This window comes from Anopheles nili, chromosome 3 (assembly GCF_943737925.1).
Source record: "Anopheles nili chromosome 3, idAnoNiliSN_F5_01, whole genome shotgun sequence".
Taxonomy (NCBI): Eukaryota; Metazoa; Arthropoda; class Insecta; order Diptera; family Culicidae; genus Anopheles; species Anopheles nili.
Window position 1 is genome coordinate 17,813,963 of NC_071292.1, and position 23,301 is coordinate 17,837,263.

At 45.4% G+C, this 23,301-nt stretch overlaps 3 protein-coding genes across 3 annotated transcripts; all 3 read right to left on the reverse strand.

Moving 5' to 3' along the window:
- Positions 1 to 258: 258 nt before the first annotated feature.
- On the reverse strand, positions 259 to 930 carry LOC128723810 (uncharacterized). Its single transcript, XM_053817575.1, has one exon. It carries the CDS (start codon positions 928 to 930, stop codon positions 259 to 261), a length of 672 nt encoding a protein of 223 aa, XP_053673550.1.
- Positions 931 to 8,136: 7,206 nt separating this feature from the next.
- Positions 8,137 to 10,910, reverse strand: LOC128725721 (peroxisomal acyl-coenzyme A oxidase 3). Its single transcript, XM_053819487.1, has 4 exons — positions 10,870 to 10,910; positions 9,187 to 10,718; positions 8,962 to 9,116; positions 8,137 to 8,901 (listed from the first exon to the last, which is right to left on the reverse strand). The coding sequence occupies exons 1-4, from the start codon at positions 10,902 to 10,904 to the stop codon at positions 8,503 to 8,505; spliced, it is 2,121 nt and encodes a 706-aa protein (XP_053675462.1). The 5' UTR covers positions 10,905 to 10,910; the 3' UTR covers positions 8,137 to 8,502.
- Positions 10,911 to 11,978: 1,068 nt separating this feature from the next.
- On the reverse strand, positions 11,979 to 22,219 carry LOC128722539 (choline/ethanolamine kinase). The gene is made up of 8 exons (XM_053816208.1): positions 22,117 to 22,219; positions 20,294 to 20,341; positions 16,682 to 17,002; positions 15,684 to 16,237; positions 15,431 to 15,571; positions 15,089 to 15,359; positions 13,843 to 14,088; positions 11,979 to 13,771 (listed from the first exon to the last, which is right to left on the reverse strand). Exons 1-8 carry the CDS (start codon positions 22,135 to 22,137, stop codon positions 13,658 to 13,660), a joined length of 1,716 nt encoding a protein of 571 aa, XP_053672183.1. The 5' UTR covers positions 22,138 to 22,219; the 3' UTR covers positions 11,979 to 13,657.
- Between the last annotated feature and the right edge of the window lie 1,082 nt (positions 22,220 to 23,301).

Genomic DNA, 23,301 nt, shown 5'->3' on the forward strand with positions numbered 1-23,301 from the left:
TACAATAATCATTCAATAACAGGGATTTTTTTTAATATATAAAGGTAAGCAAAAAACACACACTTTCATCACACATTATTTATGAATTGATTTTGATTATATTTAATAGTTTAATAATTTCTTATTTCTTGTATAATTTAAGTTGATCCGTCAATCGATCAAAATCACATAACTCAAGCCCTGGGACTAGTGTAAGGAACGCCTGCTCTGGCACTGCTGGTAAGTTTAACTTCCGATCCGGAACACACACGCACACTCCTACACGCATGCCTGGGAGCATGAACTCACGGCCATTAGCGCAACATCGCGGAAGATGGACTCCTTTCGCCTCAGCATTTTACTCTGACTCTGCTCATTAACAAGGTACGAATCGCTCTTGCGTTTTTGGCGGATCTGCTGTTGCGCCTCGGTATGAATCGAACTCATCGATCGATTATTGCTGCTTGATAGATCGGACGACGACAGCAGCTCAGTGTCCGTGTCCAGTTCCGGTGCCGGTGAGACCGTCGGTGAAAGCGTCTTATCTTGTCGCCGTTTGTAAGGGCCACGTGGTTTACGCTGCGATTTCACGTTCACACCCGAACTGTGCGGCTTTTTCGAGCGCCCTTTGCTGAGCGATTTTTGCAGTAGTTCTGCTTGCTGCTTCAGCAGATACAATGCAGGTGTCAGCTGGAACTCGGTTGGCTGATGATGCAAGGGATGATATGGCGATTGAGCGAATTGTTGCACCTGCTGCTGCGCTAACTGTCCGTGAGCGTACGAGTACGTGTTGTAGAGCATGGCCTCCGTTGGGAAGTAACTGGCGATTCCGACGGCCATTTGCTGTTTCTGCAGCAGCTGGGTTTGCTGTGGTTGTTGATGGTAGTAACACTGCAGCTGGTAATCCGTTGGATATCCGTGGATGCTACCGCCGAACACTTGGTTATACATTGTGATGCTCACTCGGTTAACACTACACTTTGGGCGCTCGCACTCTCTCTCTAAATTTACGCGAAATATTCTGCACGTATATCTTTGGCTGCTGAAGCTGGAATGCGATGACAAGGAACGTTACGAGATGGCTTTATACTGAGCATGCAGGTAGCGTCCTTTTGAAGGTATTCTGATCGGGTGTCGTTTCTAGCAAAGTAAAAAATCCCACTAACATACATTTTAGTTTTACCCACGACTGTTGGTAGAAAGAGGTAGCATTCTTTCTGTTCGGTTTGTGTGTGGTTCTTTTCGTACCTGCACATATCCTTAGCATCCTTGGCAACGTGAACGAACGTCCACTAACTGCTCAATGTATTTACTAATCGCAAATTTATCGGTTGATGAATAACAAAAAATAACATTTAAAAAAATAGCCTATGTCCTTGACCGTACTAATATTTTGGATCCCTGCTGCAATAATTCCTGTTGAGTTATGCATTGGCATATTAGATGGGTTATATTGGTAAACTGACAAGAATGTTTCAAAGGGAAAAAAAAATTTCAGCGTAGATAGTACAGTGTAGAAGGCAACGCCACAAATACGTTAACCATCGACGAAGCCATTCCCGTCACATGAGCATCTTTGTCTTTCAATTTACTTGATCCGCCTCCCATTACCTTGGGTCCTTTACGAGACGTTCATCTTCCTGTCTGTTCACTTTTTTTCCGTTAAATCATAAAAGGAAACTCTGCCGTTCGCAGATTTAATCTAATGGCACCCGCGTCTGAGACGTAACCTCCTTCTAGTACCGTCCCACAGCTCTTCCCCACGCTCGAGGGCTGACCCATGTGCGCCCATTTAGCATGCCCACCTTTGACCAGAGCTTCACTGAAGAGGACAGCGCAGGTAAAGCGCATCGATGTCCGTCCGTCCTTTGCAATTAAAGCTCATCAAGGTAGGAAAAATTACCTCCCGGTTAGTGATCCTTCGCGGAGAAGGATCCAACCCCGGTCCCGCCCAAAATGGAACGTCGCAGCACCCCTCCTACGTACCCGGCACCAATTGGCCGCACCCGTTCCGTAAAAGATACGACTGTTATCCTTTTGGTTTAAAGAGTTAATTTTTCATGTAAACATTGGCCGCAAGGGTCATATATATCGGGAGGTGACGAGGGAAAACGCACGTCCGTGCTGGTACCTGGGAGTCCTTAATGTGGTCCTGCGGCGGTATGACGGTGTGTCCCCGGTAGGACCCTCGCGTAGGCTTGTGCGCTCGAGTAACGGGCACATTAGCTTAATCTTCTTTCCATTTGCCAGCTGTACGCATGATATGCGCTCACGGGCGATATTTGTTCTTTTCGGCAGGCGAACAAAGCGAAAGTCAATTCCATCTTCACTGCCCCCTTCTGGAAAAGGAGGGTGTGGATCCTTTTTTTCTCAGCTTCCGAAGAAGGCGAGGGTACCGCCGAACCGGTGCACGGTTGAGCCGAAAATAAAGTAAAACCAACACGATTAGGCTGATGTGTAAATCGGCGCGGTTAATGCGAACGTTGGCCTTTAACCGGACAGGACGATCATTATCCTTTGTCGAATTGTTTCGGCTTTAACGCGCATATTAATCAAACAAAATATATAAGACATACGTTACACTAGACGAAAGCATTTAGTTGCACACGTTTATTAGATCCACTTCGGTGATAAATGCAAAAGTTCATTCGTACAAATAAAGTTGTTTTTCGTTAGATTTTTAGGCATCGCAATAGCTCGTAATTCATTCGGTATTCGTAATAATTCGCGCTATTTCATTTGTATGTCGACAGAAGAGTAACAATGTTTTGAGCAGTAAGTCGTTTAGTCAAAATGTTTAGATCACAAGGACAATTGCGCAATTATTCCTATGACCAGTGGGCGATTTTTAACGAACCCTTTTATGAAAAGAAAAAATAAACCACGATCCAGCGTGTTCCGTTATGAAGGGAAAAAAAAGCAAAATGTAATAAAAACGTTAACGTTAAGTGCGTGAACTCTGGGCCATAAGCTCGACGTTCCTGAATATGGAGAATCGTCTCACGGGCTGGGTCAACGTACTACGGTATAAAGCGGTGCTGTTCCTTCGACAATTGGCCAGCTGACATCCGTCGACAGCACAGGACGAGGATGGTGACACCTGAGGGCTCCAGTAAGCGGTCATCCCACCACCATCACCACGAACAGCAGGCACCAGCGTTTCCTTCCGGACCATCCTACCATCAAGAGGATTGCTAGCGGCGGCCAGCAGTGCTTGTGCCTGAAAAGCCTTCAACCGGTGCTCGATGAAACGCGCAAAATCAACCTGACACAAGCCGTTCGCGCTGGATCCTGTCACGAGCCCATCCGGCGCCTGGACCAACTGCTTCCTCTTGGGGACCACCGGCTTCACGTTGGCATCGCACTTGCTGCGTTTGCGTGTTTTGTTCGCCTTCGTGATCTCACTCGCGGTCACCACGTGTTTTTGGGACTGAAGCGCTACCACACTGGAACTGCCATTGGCCAAACACACCGACGGCAGCAAGCGATCGTTTCGTCCTTCGGGTGTGCGATTTAGGCCCACCGCGGGCACTGTAGCGATGGAAGCCGTTGACCACTTTGGTTGCTGCTGCGAATGTTGATCCAGATCTATCACCTTGGCAATGTACCGCACGTTGGTCGCTTTCGTACGCATCGCTTAAACGTTGCTCTAATCAGGTTTCGGGCAGGACTGACGAAATTTCGTTCTAATGTCCCGACGTTGTCCCGCTACCAACACCTGTGTGCGGTGCGAAAACGAACGTTAGTTTAATACTATGCTAGTCCGATTTCGGGTACTGACGACACAAAGGATTTATACAAATAAATGCGTACAGAATTTGGCAACCAATACAAATGTTGTGCATTATTCAACTTGTTTTCATAAGAAAGAAACTAATCCGAAAGGTCAACGGTAGGTACCATCGCATGGGGAAGTTAGTTCACACAACAATGCGACGTTTTTTATGCTAAATTTGCGAAACTTTACTTAGAAGCGACGATTTTTATATATTTCTGCAGTTGTTTTCGTAAAAGAAACGTGTTTCCTAGTAAATAAAGCGGTATATCTTGTTCTTTTGGCTCAGCAAGTGTGGGAGAGAGTTAAAACAACGATAAAAAGCTGTTTGAAAGAGATATTTATTGTATTTTTGCACAAAAAAGTTATCAAAATACCACTTTTGCCAATTATAAATTAAACCAGAACACCACTAGACACTGTTTTATTATGCAAATTTAACGGCAATTATCATATATTTCGAAGAGATATTTATCATATTTTTGTACAAAAAGTTTAAATAAAACATCATTTTTGGCTAAACAAATGTGCAGAATATCGTTTTCTTTCGAGTTGCAACAAAATTCCACCGAAACTGCGATCCTAATCGGCCAAACGAAAAACGAGCTCATTCCACGCCAAACTTCCAAAACGGCGAAAAAATTTTGCCCCGAAATGCCACCACATATTTCGATAAAGTAACAGGAGCGCAGGAAATCCAGTAGGCGACAGCTTACCGTGACCCTACACGCCATCTCGAGCCAAGCGCTTCCAAACGGCGACGAATTTTGGACCCAAAACGCTACGACAAATTTCGACCAAGTAACAGGAGCGCAGGAAATCCAGTAGGCGACAGCTTACCGCGACCGTACACGGCATCTCGAGCCATGCACAGTGCCCACCACATTTTTCGGTTGGACACGAAACCGTTATCTATTAAATTTTATCGTTCGATAAGCCAGCCTGTGGGCAACTTTATCTGACAGGTAGTGTAGAAGTGCGCTGGGCTGTTTTTTTCTCTTTCGCTCGCCCGTTTAACCATGGTCATGATCGTGATGTTTGCAATAAAAAAAACACAAGCATAATTTAGATGGATACAAATTGATAATTGTTTATTAAAATTCATAAAATACGTTGTTTAAATACAAAAAAATGGGAAACGCACGCATGTCGCAATTCGGCCGGCCCTCGCAGATAGTGTGATCGTTGTTTATTTGTAATCAATGCTTGATATTATTTTTCTTTACATTAAGAGCAATTCGTGGAGAGCAGGACGCTGAATTATACCGATACCGATCAGACGGCTAGTCAAGTAGTGTATTTTTATGTCTATTCGATTCCTATCTAGTTAATTAACACCTATCTATTTCCGCTCCTAACACTGCCGGCAAACCGTTTGTTTACATTTTGCTGATGCGCAATTACAAATTGTCGCTAAGGAACACGCTTTTCTCCGGTCATTCAACTGCAAAACGGATCTTTCTCCCCTTTTCCTAGTAGCCCTAGCTGCCCGGTTTCTGGCCGTTGGTCTCCAGCGCTTCCACGGTTGCCGGTTTTAGCGTCGGTTTCGTCTGCCAGTAGCTTTGTGCCAGCAGTTCCACGTGTCGGAAGATGGACTCGATTCGTACGGGCCTTCCCTGCTGCGGTTGCTGGACCCCGTTTGTTGGTTTGATGCTGGCCGCTGCAATCTTCCGGCGCTTCCGTTGATTCCCAACCTGGCACTGGTTCGTGATGTCGTGTAAAGCACCGACAGCAGACGAGTTGGATGTGAAGTTTGCGTAGCACCGCTTACTGCGATGAAGATGGTTGCCATTGGTGACGACGGGAGCTGGTTGGGTGTAGTACTCTGGGTTGCTGGATGCATTCTGCGTGTTATTCCAGTAGTTCGTTTGGTGTACGGAAGCAGTTGAGTTGGTATACGACATTCCTCCGGCATCGTAGCTTCCGGCCTGGTTGTAGTTATATCCACACGATTGTCCATTCCACTGCGGTTGCTGCGTAGAGCCATTGTTCATGTAGTAGCTGACTTCACCGTACTGCTGTTGCTGATAGGAGTTTCCGTAGTACGCGCTTTCCGGCTGCGGTTGATGCTGGGATGGTACGTTTGCCATAGTACAACGCTCTCGGTTAGCTGACCTACGTTCGAATGATACTGCCGCTGGGAGGGCAACTCGCTTTTAAACATTCAATCAGGCAGGTGCCGGAGAAGGTAACTTAATTATGTTGCCCTAAAGTCCGCTCGTCTTTTCGTTGGCGAATTGCGTCGAGACACCTAAAAAGGACCCATCCTGGTGGACGTTCAAAGAGTTATTCCCCTCCGTGGGTGGACGGGTCAGTTGCGTCTGCCTACCTGTCACCTACCTGTACCCGACGTCTACGAGGGTACCAATGAGCCTACGGGGTATATATTTGACCAGTATGATTGCTCCCGAGAGATCTGCGCCATCGGTCAGGAGGTAGCGTGACTGACGACAGGACCTTCGGTTTCTCCAAACCCTAAGCCAAGCTGGAGCCCACGATAGTTAATTCATAATCGTTCGCGTAAAACCCCAGACGTGGTGCCAACCCACGGAGACGTGCTGCCTTGAGAAGACGAAAACGCCTCATAACGAGCCAAACGGATTAACGTGCGTACTTTCTATCCTTCTCACATCTTAAAAGAAATCATCAACATTGATCAAGTGCATACGAAACATAGAAATGCACCTCCGAAATTGCACACTGCATCTCGCGCTAATCGTACGAACGAACGATCGATCGATCTTATCAAAAACATTCTTCTCTTTCCTGTTACAGTGAAATCTGGTTTCCAGATTGGAAAGGACAGCAAAGTTATTTTGTGTATTCAATTCGCAACCAATTTTGTAAGGTCATAGTACCTCGAAATTTAGCTAGCAAGTGTGCTCTTTAATTGTTACCTACCCTGTAAGTCTAACTTTTTCCTATTCTTTCTTTGAATTTAACGATCTTTTCAATCGAGCATCGTGTATTTAATATTAGCCCACTCTTACTTTGCTTGTGTCTTGGCTGTTCAGAACCGGAAAACCCTAGTTTGATAGTCACGTTTCCGTTCCCAAACTCCGTAATCACCTAGCCGGCAGAACAGTAGGAAACCGCTCGTATTACGTCAAATTACGTCCTATTGCCTAACTAATGCGCAGAGTGTGCCGGCATGCGTCCGCCGGCGAGCCGTACAAACAGTCCGGCCAATAAAACGGGATCCTCAACTCCAGGGACATTGTTAGTGGCGGGTGCATTTGGGTCGTTGGTCTAGAAACGTAATAGGATTATAAAAACGTATACCCATCTTCGCATGGGCAGGTACGTGAGAAGTGAGACTCTCGAGAATCCTAGAGATGATTAGTCCCGATCCAATGCCGTCGGGATTGCGGGGTGGTGCCGGGATTGAGCCTTTCGTTTACCGCCTCTAAACGAATTATTCACAACGGGATTACCACCGACCGGAGTCCGGCTGATTGCAGTAGCGTTTGCCAAGGATCGGAGGAGACGACAGCATGCACAGTCTATTCCCTAGCTAAATGTCTATTGTTTTAGTGCTTGCAACACTGCCGGGGGTTTTTTCCTGTGGGCGTTACCGGTGGGTTTGTCGCTACGTACGTAAACAGATCGTAAAACCATAAACCGATCGGCGCGGACTGACCGATCACACATAGAAGGGCAAAAGGACTCTCAGGCGACCGAATGTCGCTGCCTAATCTCGTTTAGCGTAGGCCCCTTGGCAGACGGACAACGCGTACTGGTTATGATCACGCGTTGATCATCCTACCTGATTGTCTTACAATCATAAACCTATATTCCTGCCGTTCAGCATCGTTCGCAAACTAATCAACATGGTCTCAGAAAAATGTATACCAGGGGGGGGTTTCACAAATAGCATATTTTTGTTGATAGAAAAATGCCCTACCCCGAGGTCTCTCCGTGCAGGTTGTGTTGGACTGTATTTTTCTGGCTGTTTTTCCCCTCGACCATACCTTGTGTGCGAGTGAGTTTTTTGGTGTTTTCGCATACCCTAGTATAACGCGCTACCCGTCGCTTTTACCTTTGCCACTCGGCTGATAAATTTTGTAAACAATCTCCACCCACTGAAGCGGTTCCTTTATGAGTCTTTATGAGCAAACGGGAGAGGTAACTAGAGCACAGGTACTGTGGCGGTTTGTTTCTTTTCGTTTTTATAATCATTTTCACAGGTACTAGCCAACGGACAGTCTACTTTCTGTCCTCAAAAAACAAAAGGCACCTGGTAAAAAGGCGAATTGTAAACATAAAAAAAGGACGAACTGTAGTCGTAAGCGTATCGCTCTATTGACCGGGAACCGATCAAAGCAATCGTTTTATGGTTTGTTTACGGAATTCGTTAGCAAAAGTTCGACGTTAGCGTTGGCCTTGCTTTACCGCAGGGTAACATCGGTACTTTTTTGCCATTTTCATAATCGTCCTTTTTTAACGGTAACACAGCGCAAAGCCTATCGAAGCCACTGAAATTGCAGTACATAAGGGAGCTCTAAAATAATACCCTCTTCCGTACACCCCCGTGCTAGGGTGAGTGTTTCATTAGCTGCCAATATTTGGTTAATATTGCCTTACTCGCCAACAATGGCAAAAATGTGGCCAATAAAAGATGCCAAAACAAAACGAATGGATTTAAAAACGATACCCTCTGACAATAGCAATCCCTAAGCGCTAAAATAACAGTCCCTTTATAGTTCCCAAACACCTCGCCCCGTTTAAACAACCTATAGTGTGCTTTTTTACAGTTTCGATTGCACGTAGTCCCGGTGAACGACGTCGCGCCACCACTGCGGACGCTCGAGCGCTTCCGGGGCTTGCATAATGGCGGACTCCATATGCCGGTACACATCGCCATCGCTCATACCGAGCGGTGAGTTAAGTATGAAATCTGGCGGAGCGATAGCATCCACCAGCGCAATCGCATCCCGCTTGATCATGGGTAACAGGTCCAGTACTGCCTGCTGCAGCAATGCCATTCCCTTAGGTTGGGCAGCGAAGTAGCCACCCTGGTAAAAGAGACCAACGTGGCGCAAAACCGTACTAGCACCGTACAGTGATCCAAGTCTCTCCATCGCAGTACGTTCCGGGCCGGCTTCGAGATTGGCTAGAAACTTGCTGAACACGTACAGCAACATTCTCTGAAACAAACACAATAATTAGAATAACACCGTGCTGAACGATTACTCCCCCTAACGTACCTCTCCATAAGCGATAGACAGCGTTCTCGCAAAGAAGGATTGCGCTTCGTTACGTGCTTCAAAGGAAGATTTTCCTTGGCGTGTTAAAGTTGAAAACTTTTGGTACGTTTCCTCCAACAAGTACGCCACTAGCCATTCAAGTGCCTCGATCTGATCTGTAGCATTACAAAAATATGATAAATACAATTGTAAAAGAAAACAATTGAGCGCCGCAATACTACTCACTTGCTAAGGAACCTGCATCGGCTGAAGTTGCCCATTTGGCTTTGCGATTCATAAGCGTCGCGTATTGTGCTAGGAACTGCGCGGAACCCAACGGCGACACATCGGCGAACTTTTCAAAGCCTTTCCCGCGAACGCTAAGTAGCCAGTTCGAAGCCTGCTGGATCAGCACGTTGTTTTCACCCTCATACGTGCAGTTTGGATCGTTGTTGCCGCGCAAATCACCGATGGTAGACAGCTTCAGATACCCATGGCCACCACACGCCTCCCGGCACTCTTGTACTCCATCCCTGGCGGCCCAGGTGCAGACCGGTTTCGCCGCTGACGACAGCGCATGTACTTCCATCCCGGTGGCGCCAATATTTTCACCACCGAGCAGCTTCAATTGCATATCACCGTACGCCTTGGCAAACCAGAGGTTAAACACGCGTATCACAGTGTTTGCGGCCAGGTGCGGAAACAACCGGAACTGTTGCGATTGGTACTCGAGCACCGGCCACTCTTCATCGCTATCGTCCGGACCGAATTGCTTACGGCTTGCCGAATAACGCAACGCGATGCTGATCGCTTTCGTGAGGTAGACGTTGGCAATGCCGCAAATACTGATGCGGCCACCGGACAGGGCGCCAAGGGATGCACCGAACCGTTTACCAGGATCCTTAAACGGCGAGACGAACTCTCCTTGTTCGTTGACGTCGCCGGTGCGTGCCAATAGGTTATCACGCGGGATACGATACTGCCGGAACATTACGAACCCATTGTCTACTCCTTGCAGACCGGCCTTAGGACCGAGATCGCCCACCGTCACGCCAGGGTACGCCTGGAGCGTTGCCGGATCGCGTACAGGCACCACGAACGCGTTCAACCCGTGGTGCTGCCCATCGGCGGTGTACAATTGGGCGTACACGATGAGATGGGTGCATGTTTTACCCAAGTTGCCTATCCAGCACTTGGCCGCCTCGAAGTCCGGTGTGTGGAGCACGTACTCGTTCGAGGACGGATCATAGGTGGCTGTGGTTCGCATGCCCTTCGCATTCGTACCGTGAGCGAACTCCGTCAATCCAAATGCACCCAAATATTCACCTGTTGCGTTACGTTCTACTATCTCATCGAGCCGGCCCACATCCAGGGTGCGTATGACCGAGGGGAACATGCCGAAACCGAGCGAGTACTTTACCGCCATACTCGGTTCGTAGGCGATCCAGGATTGATGATAGTGCGAGGCAAGGTCGGGCCGTTCCAAAAAGTCGGCAATTGTGAACATTTTCTCGTTCTGCACCACGTACATGCGCTTTGTGGCCAGGTGGCGTTCTTCGTCCATTGTTAGCATGCGATTTGGATGCGCGAACAGTGGGTGCTTATGCGCGAAAGCCCATACGCGATGCTGCAGCTCGAGCGAAGTCTCATCGTTGAAGGATAGCTTCACTTTGCGCCAATCGACGGAAGCTTGCTTGCGATACGTCGTCAGTGGACCCCGAGCCGGTGGGTCAGGAAAGAAGGTTTTATTTTCCAGCAGGTGTCCATGCTCCGAGGGCCTACGATTTAAAAAAAAAACACAACAATCAATGGATAATTGTTAGCTAAGAAGGTTATACGCGTTTTTTTGGAGATGAGTTTACGCAAAGATACTGCTGCTGAAAGAAAAGGTAAACGTTATCACTCTAAACTATTTGTAACTTTACTCACCGCGCGATTGTGTTGAATTCGCTCATTTCGTGCATTTGCTCCGTATGGCTACAATTTTGTCGATGACTGTACTGTCGCCGTTGTGTTTGTTTACATTCAATGTTGACAGCTGATGGAATGAACACGGATGAACATAGCTCACGTTGCGTGAAAGAGAAGGAGAGACTCGGTTGCTTTCTTTGTCTCGTGGTTTTACCAGCTCCAACGCAAGACCCCGCGCGATATCTGGCTGCTATCGGGTGTAATCTTCTGCAAATCATCAGGCGCAAAACGAATATACGTCACAACTACAGTACTTCACCGACAATCACGAACTAGAAACCCCTGTTCCCGCTTGATAATTAACGCGACGGCCGCAGCCTCACAACTTCGCAGTAGCACGCACTGAGAGACACTGCATGAACTACAAAAGATCCGAGAGCAGCAACCTCACGCAAATGGACTTGGGCGAAAAGCTACTCAGCTGTTAGTTTAGTGGTATGCGTCGTAACGCACGTAAATAGTGCCGTGCGTAAGCTCATGCGTGCACTTCGAACCCTGATTGCGGTCGATGCTAATTATTCACTCTACTGCAGCGTTACTTAAAAATTGTAAGAAAAATAGGAATAATACGAACATCACAAAAGACAAAACATCGTTAAACCATCTAGCTACAACCGGCAAAAAAGTACTTTCAAAAACATAAAACAAATCACCTTTATCCTGCAAATATCAGTTCATTATCCTTTATCAAAGCGATTAGTAATTAGCTTTTATTACCCCTTATCGAACAATATGAGATGTGCGGTATGACAAATGACTTACAGGTATTCCAGCAACCGAACGCTGATGTGTATTATGTCGACGACACATGAACTTGTACTGAGCGTGACTACACTTTAACTTATGATTTCAACGCAACGCGGGTCAAAGATTCAACGACGATTCGTGCTGCAACTGGATAGTGATAAGAGTTAAGAGCTGATTCAACGGAGCCTAACAGCGAGCGATTGAAGATGGGTTTTTAACTTTAACGCATGTTCAAATTAATGACAAATATTAAGGGCTTAAAAAATATAAATCAAAAAATATATTTAAAGAAAAGTGAAATTAAATGCATTAAAGTTGAATCGTAACAATTTACGTACTGAAAAGAGTTTATTAAATTTTATTCTTGCACAAGCCTAAAAGAGCGTGATAGATTTCTATTTACTAAAGATTATACTGAAAAAACGGTTCACCCTCGTTTATTTTAGTTACCTATCTTCAAGTCTCATTTCAACGATCTTCAATAAATAGCTAGCGCTACCTACAAGACATACTAATATCCATATTTGCGAATCTATCCTTCAGAATATATTCCAAAGCACATCGTTTAACTATCCGGATATTCCTTTAAAGTTTCACGGCCTACAGCAGGATAAAGATGTTTGCCTCTTGCATATGTTTTTGTGTTTATCCTAGAAAAAACCAGTGCATTAAAATGTGGATACAGCAAAAGAATATTTTGAATAAATTTCTTTCATTCTCTTTGCTGTTCGTATTCTAGTTTGTAGCAGTAACTTTAGCTCGCACGTGGTTCGATATGTTTGGAGTTCCTGCACAGTAGAGTGCGTTTCTAGGCGCTTATTTTGGATCGTTGACTACCACTTACTTGATCGTAAATATAAGAAGCTATTCTACTTGCCAAACTGGCTACAATTCATTTCACTTTTTTCTTCACCATTCCTTAGTGTCTTAAACGACGATCTCTACCAATCATCAGTCGGGAATCGTTCTACATATCCTACAACCAAATTCAACATCACAACTCATCGGTCATCTATAAGACGGGAGTTTTAGTAAATGTTTAAATTTCTAAAAATCAATCGGAAAAATAGGTTAATGCTAATAAACATAAAAACAACACATAACACATTTATTACAAAGTACAAAAGTTCCCTGCTTGAAAGTCAAACAAAAATTTTAAATTAACAAGCTTTTATCATTATAAATTCGTCATATCACCATCTGTATTAGTCTTTCGCTTTGCTTTAGATATGTTTGTATGTGTTAGAAATTAATCATTATTGAATATCTTTGAAAACTTGAATCTTTGTGAAGAATGTGGTCTAGCAGTATCTTTAAAAATACACGACGCCACCATAAAGGTCTGCAAGTACAGAAATAAATAGTCACAATATGCACAATGTAATGGATACGAAACAAGGACAACTCTCGACTACCACAGAAACTAGTATCTCGTTATGGCAACTAATACTGTTACATAATGAAGACGAATTGATCTATCCTCTTATTCCTACACGCATTCCATTCAATGCAACCTTGGCAACATTCCTTAGCACTTATTACATTCACATTATGAATAACCAACATCTGAGAAATGCGGCTCATTTGGCTCTCCTACCGCGTGTGCGTTTTGCTCGACGAGCAAACAAATGATCGCATCTTGTACCGCATTTACACATTCGTATTTAAAGCACCACCATCTTCATTTGATCCAATTCTAATGTTTACTGGTGAGCTAGTTTTGTTTAGTTACCAAAGAGTATAACAGCCAATCACATCAGACAGAGACACAGCCCGGAAGATCCGGGAACAGAGGGAAGGGATTAGTCCGGAGAGCACGTTTCGGACAGGGAACGGTTTGCTTGCGACTTTCGACGAGAAACGACCGCATGCATTACCGGTACGAGATTCAATTTGTCCAATGCAAAAAACATAAAATTCACAAAACTCACAAACGCAACCTTCCACACCCGACCGCCAAAACGTGCTCCTTTTATACCCGACCCGATCACGAACCGTCTCACTTCGCCGTATCCACCGTCGGTGTCTGATCGTTGGAGCTGCGCCTGTTCATCGTTTCAATGTAGAATTTTTTGGCTAACCGATACTGCTTTAGCCGACAGATGGCGTACTCCTGCGGAAGGAAACAAGCAGAGTAGATAACGCTGATGCACCTTGGCCAGCATTGTCTTCGCTAGCACTTACGAGATAGCCAAACTCGATCTCCTGGTACACGTTCACGATCGCCCACATACTCCAGAAAAGATGGGACGCCATAGTAAAGCACTGGACTTCACGGCGCAACTGCACGAGCTCGTCGGAAGCATCATCATTGACGGTGTTGCGGTCTACTTTGGAAGTTTCTTCTTCTGGTCCAATCTCGTCACAATCATCGAACTCTAGCCCATCGATCGGTGCCAGATGGCTCAGGTACTGCAGGATAAACTTCTCCTACACGGGGGCAGCATCAGTTTGCGGAGCGGGAAGAGAAAAGATGGTTGAAAATAAACGGCACGGGACCATTAGTAAACGCGACGAACTTCTGGCTTGCGAGGAGTGTATATCATGCTCAAACTAGCTGAGCATTACAAATAAAATTGCATAAGAGTTTTCATTCATTCGTTTGTTCATTGTGTTTGCGTGAAAACGGTTACAATTCAAGTTCAAAATAAGACAGGAAAAATAGTGAACTGTGAGAGGAATGTTTCGCGGAGAAGGAGAAAAAATAAGAAATTTCTTCACAGTTCTGAGAACAGAGGAAGGACGATAAGGACACGAAAGTGCGTTGAGATGTGTGGATTGCATGACTAACACAACAAACAGGGTGCGGATGAATGAAAGGATCAAAATGATAAATGAGTGAGTAACTCTACTTTTGTAGATTCGCTAGTACAATCGGGCGGACGATCGGCAGGCTCGAGGTGTGTGTTGCCTGGTGCTAAAACTTCCGTGTGTAACCGCAGTTGCAAAAGCACACGCACGCAAAAGCACACATACACTCAGAAGGCGCCGGCAATCCCGGGCCTTTCTAGAACGAGAGAAACCATTACTGATGCTCTGATGCACGCCGCCCATCCGCGTAATCATATCGGGCGGCGTGGAAAATCGCTTGCTGGTGGAGAAATACTTCTTCCTGTTATTAGCTTTAAGGCTCTTTCGACCCGGTTGGGATTTCGCAGGTGCAGGTCTATGCAGGGGTGTCTCCGAGACAGCCATTGCATGCTCGAATTGTGCGCTTTTCTTGTCAGGAAGCAAGCAAGCAAGCGCCAGGCCGACCTTCCGTCAACCCCCATAATTGCTGACTGAACTGAAGAGAGAAACAATAGAGAACGCAAAAAAGAGCAAAAGCACGACAGCGACTCGAGGGCGCGGATCCGCGCTCGAAGTCGTAGTTCGGCGACATGCGACGCAAGGATCGGTTATTTGTGGGTCGCAGACTCCGCAGGCTTACCTGCTGCTCGGCGGAAGGGTACTGGTCCAGTTTGTGGTAAAAGTACGGCGACTGCGTGTTGGTGTAATCGAACGTCCACTCGAGGAAGTGGTTTGCCAGATCGAATCCGCGGTAGTTATAGGCACAGTACTCAAAATCGATTATCATCAGTTCCGGTTCGCCGTCCACAGTGGAGTTTACTTCTGAGAGAGCCTGCGAGTTGCCACTGAGCACGGAATCACGTGTGTTGTCCTGATCGTTCTCCATTATATCGTGATCCAGCGACCGTTTCCTGAGAAAAGATACATTTTTATAAACTCATTTAAGATGTAGAATAATCCGGAATCACCATCCCGACAATACCTTGAGCTTCGGTTGAGATTGCTGGCACCATTTGACGGAGCAATGGGTGCGGTACTGTTCGGTACAACACCGTTCGATATAAGAATACCGCTGAAGTGTGAATCAAGCTGCGTAGAATCGTCAAAGTTATCCAATCCAGTGCTGTTACAAAGCAGAGAAAAAAATACATTTTAATGAGATATATTTTTATCAAAAGCCGGCGAGGTATATTATTTTAAAAAGGCGTCGAGCCAATGAGAGTTGCCAGACTTACCATTCGCGGTAGCTGTTGTCGGTTGAAAAATCCTGCCGCAACAGTATGTTGCCTTCCTGCAAATCGTTGTGGCAGAAAACGACTGGAAAATCCTCACTTTCGATCACCGAACGCAACCACTCGATCTCCGACGTTAGATCCATTTCAGTCAGCAAGGTTACGTCCTCGATTGGGTTGGCTGGTTGGGTGCCACTGTCGGTCTTTAAATTGCCATTGGCACGATCTCGCTCCATCGTCTGAAGCGTTCCGGCCACTCCCTTAAGCCAGCGGTTCATCGTGTTCCATATCCAGTCCGGTTCCTTCGATACCGGTATGTTCATGCTGTGGATGGCGGCCATCCTTTCAGCAATTTTGAGCGAAATCTTTGCATCACTCAGTTCAGCAGTCATCAGGGCACGGGCGGGGATGTACTGCTCGATTCGACCACCCGGGAAAATACCGTGCAATTTAGGTCCCAGCTTCCGTTCGCTCAGCAGCGTAAATACTACCGATTCCGTGAGCATCGTTTCTAACGCATGTTCGCCATGTGTTTGGCCGTAAATTCGTAGCAATACCTATAATTGAGAGAATACAAGACATCATGATTAAACTTCCATTCCACATGTGACGGGTCATGAGACATTAAACACCACCATTGCCAATCGGTGCTGTTGCAAATAATGGTTCAATTATGACGATCATTGAAACCAGTCAGGCTATTTCTACATGCCAACAGTATCTTATCTATCGTAGATAATCGGGCGTAAATTGGCCTTTAGATGGCTGACCAGTAAGAGCAAGCAGAACCTGCCAATAAGACGAGAAGAATCTTGCCCATGGCGACGATTTTGCTCATCGGCGTTATGTCTACGATCACTGATAAAAATGGAATGCTCTCGACATGATGGCTCGCGGTATTGAGACAAAATGGAGCAGCCATGTTCATATGTAACCCAGCTCCATTGGTTGGTAGCCGTTGTTGGCTGCTTCCATAACCCATCTGGTGGATGCTGTCTTACCTCCTTTGGTTCCAGCATGGTCGAGCAACTGTCCTTGCGAGCACGCTTATTGCCATTCCTTGCCTTGTTCGTCCCCTTCGTGGTCGACTGGTGTTCCGTGACGTACGAGTTCCGGCGAGATCCTCTGTTTGACTTTACGCCACCATTATTGTTGTTATAGTACAGATGCTCCGGCAGGCTGACATAGTACAGAAAGTTGGACAATCCACCGCTTATTCGCTTCAGCTGAAGCTCATCGGCGGAAATCGTCTTCCATGCGCCGGTCAGATAGTCCCGGCAGATCCTTGCCGCAATATCCCGCATCTCCGTGGGAGAGTTGGCCTGTGTATGTGTGAATGGTTTTTTTTGTAAGAAAATTAAAAAGGAGGAACACCACACCACCAATCAATCAATCGTGCAGGAATGTGCTAAGTTAATAAAGGAAATGTTTTAGATAGCCACTAACTTCCACCTACCGTGCTGTAATACACCGAACAATTTAAAAGCAGGCTTATGTATAGAAACTGTGAGGAAATCAGTGTTACGTTTGCTCAAGGCACACCCTGAACTGCTTTGCTACGAAGCCCTCTGTCGTATAGGCAATTGCAATGTGGCAGTAATGCCTTGTCTTGGGATATCTAGTCACACAAAAAAACAACTTCTAGCCCACGAGGATTTCGCTGTCCTTTTGCCGTAACGATTCGCTATCAGTTTCGCTTAGAGAGGTTGAAAAATTAGCCCTACGATTGATTCGTGCACAGTACCGCCGACACACAAGCAAGAAAACTATACAATCCAATCCAATCCGATATCGCATAAAGAACTGCTAAGCAGAGGGTTTCACTCCCTGTGTCTTACTGCACGTTCGCAGCAGAATGTTGAACATTTGGCAAAAATCGATACCACCGTACGCATGCAACGAAGTAGCAGCACTATTCTGCAGAAAAGTATTGTGACTATCAGTTACGATAAAGTTAAAGCAGTTGATTAAACTAGTTTTTCCCGCGGCAGTTTAAATACAAATCCGCACACGCTGTATTTCAGAGATATAAAAAAAAAAACAAACGTCTAAAAGATGGCCAAATCAGATGATTTTAGCGACAACAAGTTTGGTTAAATGAATAACATTTATCTTCTGGTTTTTTATCCCTAGGTTAGTTATGATCGAACCAAAGGTTTTCATAATAAACCATTTATTGATGGTACCGTTTATACTAAGTAAGGGATGTGGCAATGGCGCCTCGGGGTGGATTTGTTACATTACGATTCGAAAACCTGCCCATCCGAAACTAACCCACCGTGAGACGCATGCGTGCCCGAGAACTAACGCGTTTGTGTGTTGGGGAAACGTCTCGGGTCGCCTGTTGGCCGTTTTGATGCCAAATACCCAGCGACGACAATTTCTCCTCGGCTTTTTGGTGCGTTCCGTGCGTGGTTTGCATGTATGCTAGTGTGTGAGCATGCGAAAGTGCACTGTCGCTTCGGTTTCATCATCGGCGGCCACCCCCTCCTTCTGTAGTAGCGTAAACAACAGCTGGTCTTTGACTCAAAAACCCGAATCAACGAAGCCGAGCCGCATCGCGAGACGGCGGATGCGATTGCGATTTGGCGTTTTTTTTCCCTACCGTTTCCAACCGACGGGACAGGGATTTTTGTAATCGATGACGTAGCGACAAACGGCGAAGCTTTCCAGCATGGTTGGGCTGCACCCAACCCAACCGACAGGTGGCTGCGGGTGGAAAATAAACAAAACACACGTGGACGGGTGTACGGATCAATAAGGTACCGCAATGCTGTCAGCATGACACACGCAAATGTTGGCCTCTTTGCTTCGAAAGCAAACGAAAGGATTAATCTGCTGCTCTATCCAGGACAGAGAGTGGTGGTGCAGTTTTAAGGAAATAAACCACGAGCTTTTTTTATTTAAATGTTTTTCAAACCATTCGGCAATCGACGAGCATGTGAACGATTTGCGGGTATTTTTGCAATTTGTCACACATGAGTGAAGACAAAACAAATCTTACACTGATTACAACGAAACAGACGCTTTATCGATCGCTTGTGTTCCGAGCTAATCATACAATATACTTGTTTCCTTTCCTGATGGAATTTGCATAGCGGAAAAAAAGAAGTATTTCTAATCTTTTTTAACATTCATTTGCCCTACCCCGACGACAAAGGGTGTTCGTGCTAGAAATAATTTTCCCCGCACATTCACCCTTTTCACTAGCCACCTCCTTCTCTCTCCTTCCATCCGAAGCAATGTATGTGTTTTTTAAACTAAAATTATGTGTCATTATCGTCGTTATGACTGACGCGACTCGGAACACGTGGATCGCGTCTGAACGATGTACAACCACTACATGAATCCAAGCATTTTATTAGGTACATGCATTTCGAATCGAAGCAGGTAACCTTCAAACGGTGCACCACGATGGAGGCGCTCGCGTTGGTGCATTTGTTGGATTTTGTTTTTTTTCTCACTATTATTCCTTCATTATTGATCTAACCGTCATTGACCGTCATATGGCAGCGGTGGGGAGAAGGCAAATAGAGCTGAGATATGGTTTTATTAGCTTGTAGTTCAAAAATGAAACGATTTGGAGGCAATTTTTTTGCGTCTTGCTCGGTGTGTTAGTTTTTTTAGAGGACATTTGAACGAGAAATATAGACCGGAACAAGCTGTGAAGCACTAGCTGTGGTACTACAATTCAGATAAATATTTCTTCACCAGAGAGGGAATATGAACCAAACGAAACTTAGCAGGAATATGAGCCAAAAAGCCGTATCCGATTGTGTTTTCCTCATTATTTACATAAACGCAACGATGTATGATAATAATTATCTACGCTTCCAGGAAGCTGATAAGGGCATAATTGGAAATTTTCTATCAAAGATCAATTGCTGGGTGAATTGATCGGCTCGGTTATTACGTTTCATGTTATACTCATTTAGAGGCCAAATTATAATGAACCATTTGCCAAGATAAAGCAAAACCCGGTGCTATTGCAGAATTTTTGGGGGCACAAAATATCGGAAACAGCAGAACAACCATGCACGGTGTTTGCTACAATATTGCTACAATAATATTTTCTTCACACCGCGCACCGCTGTACGGATTGCATCCTTCGAGAAGAGGTGACGAATTGGACAAGTGGTTTTTTCACACTCACGATAAGAATAATGAGTTAGAGAAGGCGATACATTAGCTGATTTACTAAGAACCGGATTGAGCACCGCAGGCGTGCCGCAACGAATGCAAATTGCGAGAAAATACCACAAGCATGTGAGTTTGCATACGATAGAACCGTAAAGGAAGCACCGTGCGACGTGCGGTATATATTAATATCCATCGCGAAAGGGTTTATTTTTTGTGAGAAATCAGTGCGCAAAGCTAGGGTATGTGTTGAATTTGGATGGCACAAAGTTGCCGTACTATGGCGTAAGCAAATAATCACCCCCATTGAGACCAAGCCACGTGCAGCTACTAATGTGAACCCCGGGAAACTACTATAGCAGTTACAACCACCGCTCTAATGAATCATTGTGCAAAGTATCTCACTCTTAAACGAATAGGCAAAGATGATGCCAAGAAATGTGTGTTTTTAAAAGAAAAGGTTGGTCTTAGTTCACCTTCACTAGCTGTTTTACGGACTCGGCAACGCCAACAGAACGCTGTTGCTGCTATCAAAAAAAATGAGAGGAAAAAGAAAAAGAAGAAAACTTCGTATAGTTGATCGTAATTAGACACCGCATTATGCGCAACAGCGTGCAGGGTCGGGTATCCTTGACGAATAAAATGGATAAGATACGGGTGTCACATTGTATCGGAACGTGACCAAGAATTGATGTCCGACGATAGCCCTGTCGATGCGGTGGAAGGGGAGAGGGACATAAATCTTTTCCTGCACTAAACATCAAATTTAATCAACACGTAACGTCGGCTTGTTGCAGTAAAATGCGAGAAGCAAATAATCCACGTGTCACGCTTAGGGCTCTTTTGTCGGCAAAAAAAAGTTGTATCGAGACGAAAGCCGAGGGACCGAGAGATAAGGTGAAGAAATCAGTTGAATTGTTGCCCGTTTGCCCTGAGAGGAAAGATTAACTAAGCGACACTTTGTTGCGACGAGAGCCAAAGGCGGACCCATTGTCTTTTCCTAATTGTTTGAATAAACGCAACGCTGATAACGACCACATTAGAATCTTCCCATTAGGAAGCGATAGTTGGGTAAATACGAATGCAATCTCAACTGTACACGACTGTTTGTCTCAAGTTGACTTTTCTCTGAATTTTTCCTGCTTGCTTTGATACGGGAGAGAAAAGAAAACAATAAGCGACGTTGAATTCAAATGCTTTGAAGTCGTCTTATTGGCGCGGACAAAGAGACTTTAGTAATTTACACCATTGTGAAGAGCCATGTATCGAAAGGTTGATGTTCGACATGACCACAACCTTTATTTGGTTACCACCAGCATAAAACGACGACTGGCGAGGAGGAGGTCATGCGAAAAATTAACATAAACCGGTTGCACCTGTCCTGGTGCGCTCAGTCAGTGGCGGAAAGTGTGAAACCGAACAACAAACTGCTAACAAAACGGTATTAACCCATCTCGTTATCAAAGAGGTGCTTAATATTCCTTCCGCAAAACCGCCCGGGAGAGCAATGGGCTTTGCGTGCTAGGGGTTTTTTTTTCATCCTTTTGCTCGTTGTCAAATGTGACGAATCGTTCCAAAGGCGGAAAAGATCAAACACCGACATGTTCGAGATGATTCTACAAACAGCAGTTGGCGGAAAATTCGCCCAAAATCGTTTGAGAATTGGAAGGGAAAATTATTACGCCACGGTGTTGACGCAATGAGCGTAAGGAAATGTGAGTTAACTGACACGTACGCACCCATCCGGGGGCTGTAGTTTGGCGTCGTAGTGACCGAACGTTCCAACCCCTTTCGAAGGACAGCGGGGATTTTCTACGTCGCATTAGCCTCCCTCCTTCTGCGCAGAGCTAGAAAGTCTGCAAAACGCATTACGCCACGGCGCCAGCGGCTGGCGTGCTAAAACCGGCTGTATGAGTGCGAGCATACGCGTTTATTCAGTGACTAATATATATTTATTGTTAGTGCCTTCTAACATTCGCCTTTAGGGTGATTCACAGAAAATTAAAAAAAAGTCTTATCGAGGTTAACACACAAACCGGCTATTTCTACGGTTGCAAAGGGTGCTTTGATTGGAAATAAGTTTTGTCCCCGCAGGTACTTTTGTTACGATGATGATAGGAAAACTGTTGCACCCTCAGCGCCAAATGGACTTTCTCGAACGCATCTTTATCGAGATCGAATTTATAGTGGAGATCACGCCATACGAACCCTGAAACCGAACCCGCTCTCCCGTTCGACGACGGCTTACACCTGCGCCAGATAATGGGGACTGGGTAGCCACATACACACCCATACTCACCTTCGCAATGAGGTTATTCATCCTGCGTCCCGTGATCCGTGGGCGGCCTAGGATAAATCGGCTTCTAATTGCTCCAAGGTGAATCCCTCGCAGAGTACCAAAACTGTTGGTGAAACCTCTGGCTGCACTATAATTTACGTTCCAAAGTATCGAAACACGACGGGTGTTTGACGTTGGGTTGTCTTCTTCACCGCTGATAAGCTGGCTAGTAATGCACACACACTGTTGTTAGCCGTTGGCGGTGGTTTTTCGACTGCGCGGGCAACCCAACTTTCCGAACACTTTACGGTCGATGCCGTCTTCGATGGTGCACTGATAACGGGGCGCGGGATCAGCGCTCACAGCCTACTCGATCGGAATGCGAGGGGGTGGGGGAGGAGTGTGCAACCAAAGCTCTTATCTAAGACGTCAGCTGTGTAGCGCGCCAATACGAGAACCAATGTGAATTATCCGGTTTTAGGCTACTATTTTTCTTTTCACGGCTCTTTTCACGTGTAGCGCGGATGCGTAAAAATAGCATCAAAGCAAAATACTCCAAACGTATCAACGCACACTTCCCTAGCACATGAACTATATTCGAACGCGATCGTGGAATCCGAAAAAGTTAACAAAAACTAAATCACACACTTTCCAAAAACTACGACCATATTTCCACCACTTAGTTGTGCAACCACGTGTAAGCAGACACCCTACTGTTTGCGTTTGCAGATTATCAAATTTCACTTCTTTACCATATTACACCGCACTGGGATTCCCAATCTCGTGCTACGATCACAAAATGGAGTTTCTGATTCAGCACAATAATTACGACAGAATATCAATGCACAAGAGCAATTTCGTTTAGTAATAATGAGACTGTAATTATAGCAAATAAAACACCTAGGTCGTCTGTTTCTCAGACCACGCGCTCCAGCGACCTATCGCGACAACGGATAACGGACAACAAATAATAGCGTATGAATACAACGACCAAAGTCAGTAGACAGAGATGAGTCGGAGCAGAGCGATTTGACGTTTCGCTACACAAACAGCAAGAAGAAGAATAATAGTTGAAATGACAGTAGCCTTTGTCTATAGGTGTAACGCGCTCAACACTCCATAAGCGTTGATTAATTTAAAAAGAGACTCATGCATCGGCTTGATCACATGTCCGTTTCGGGCAAATTGCGGAAGTAGGAATAAGAG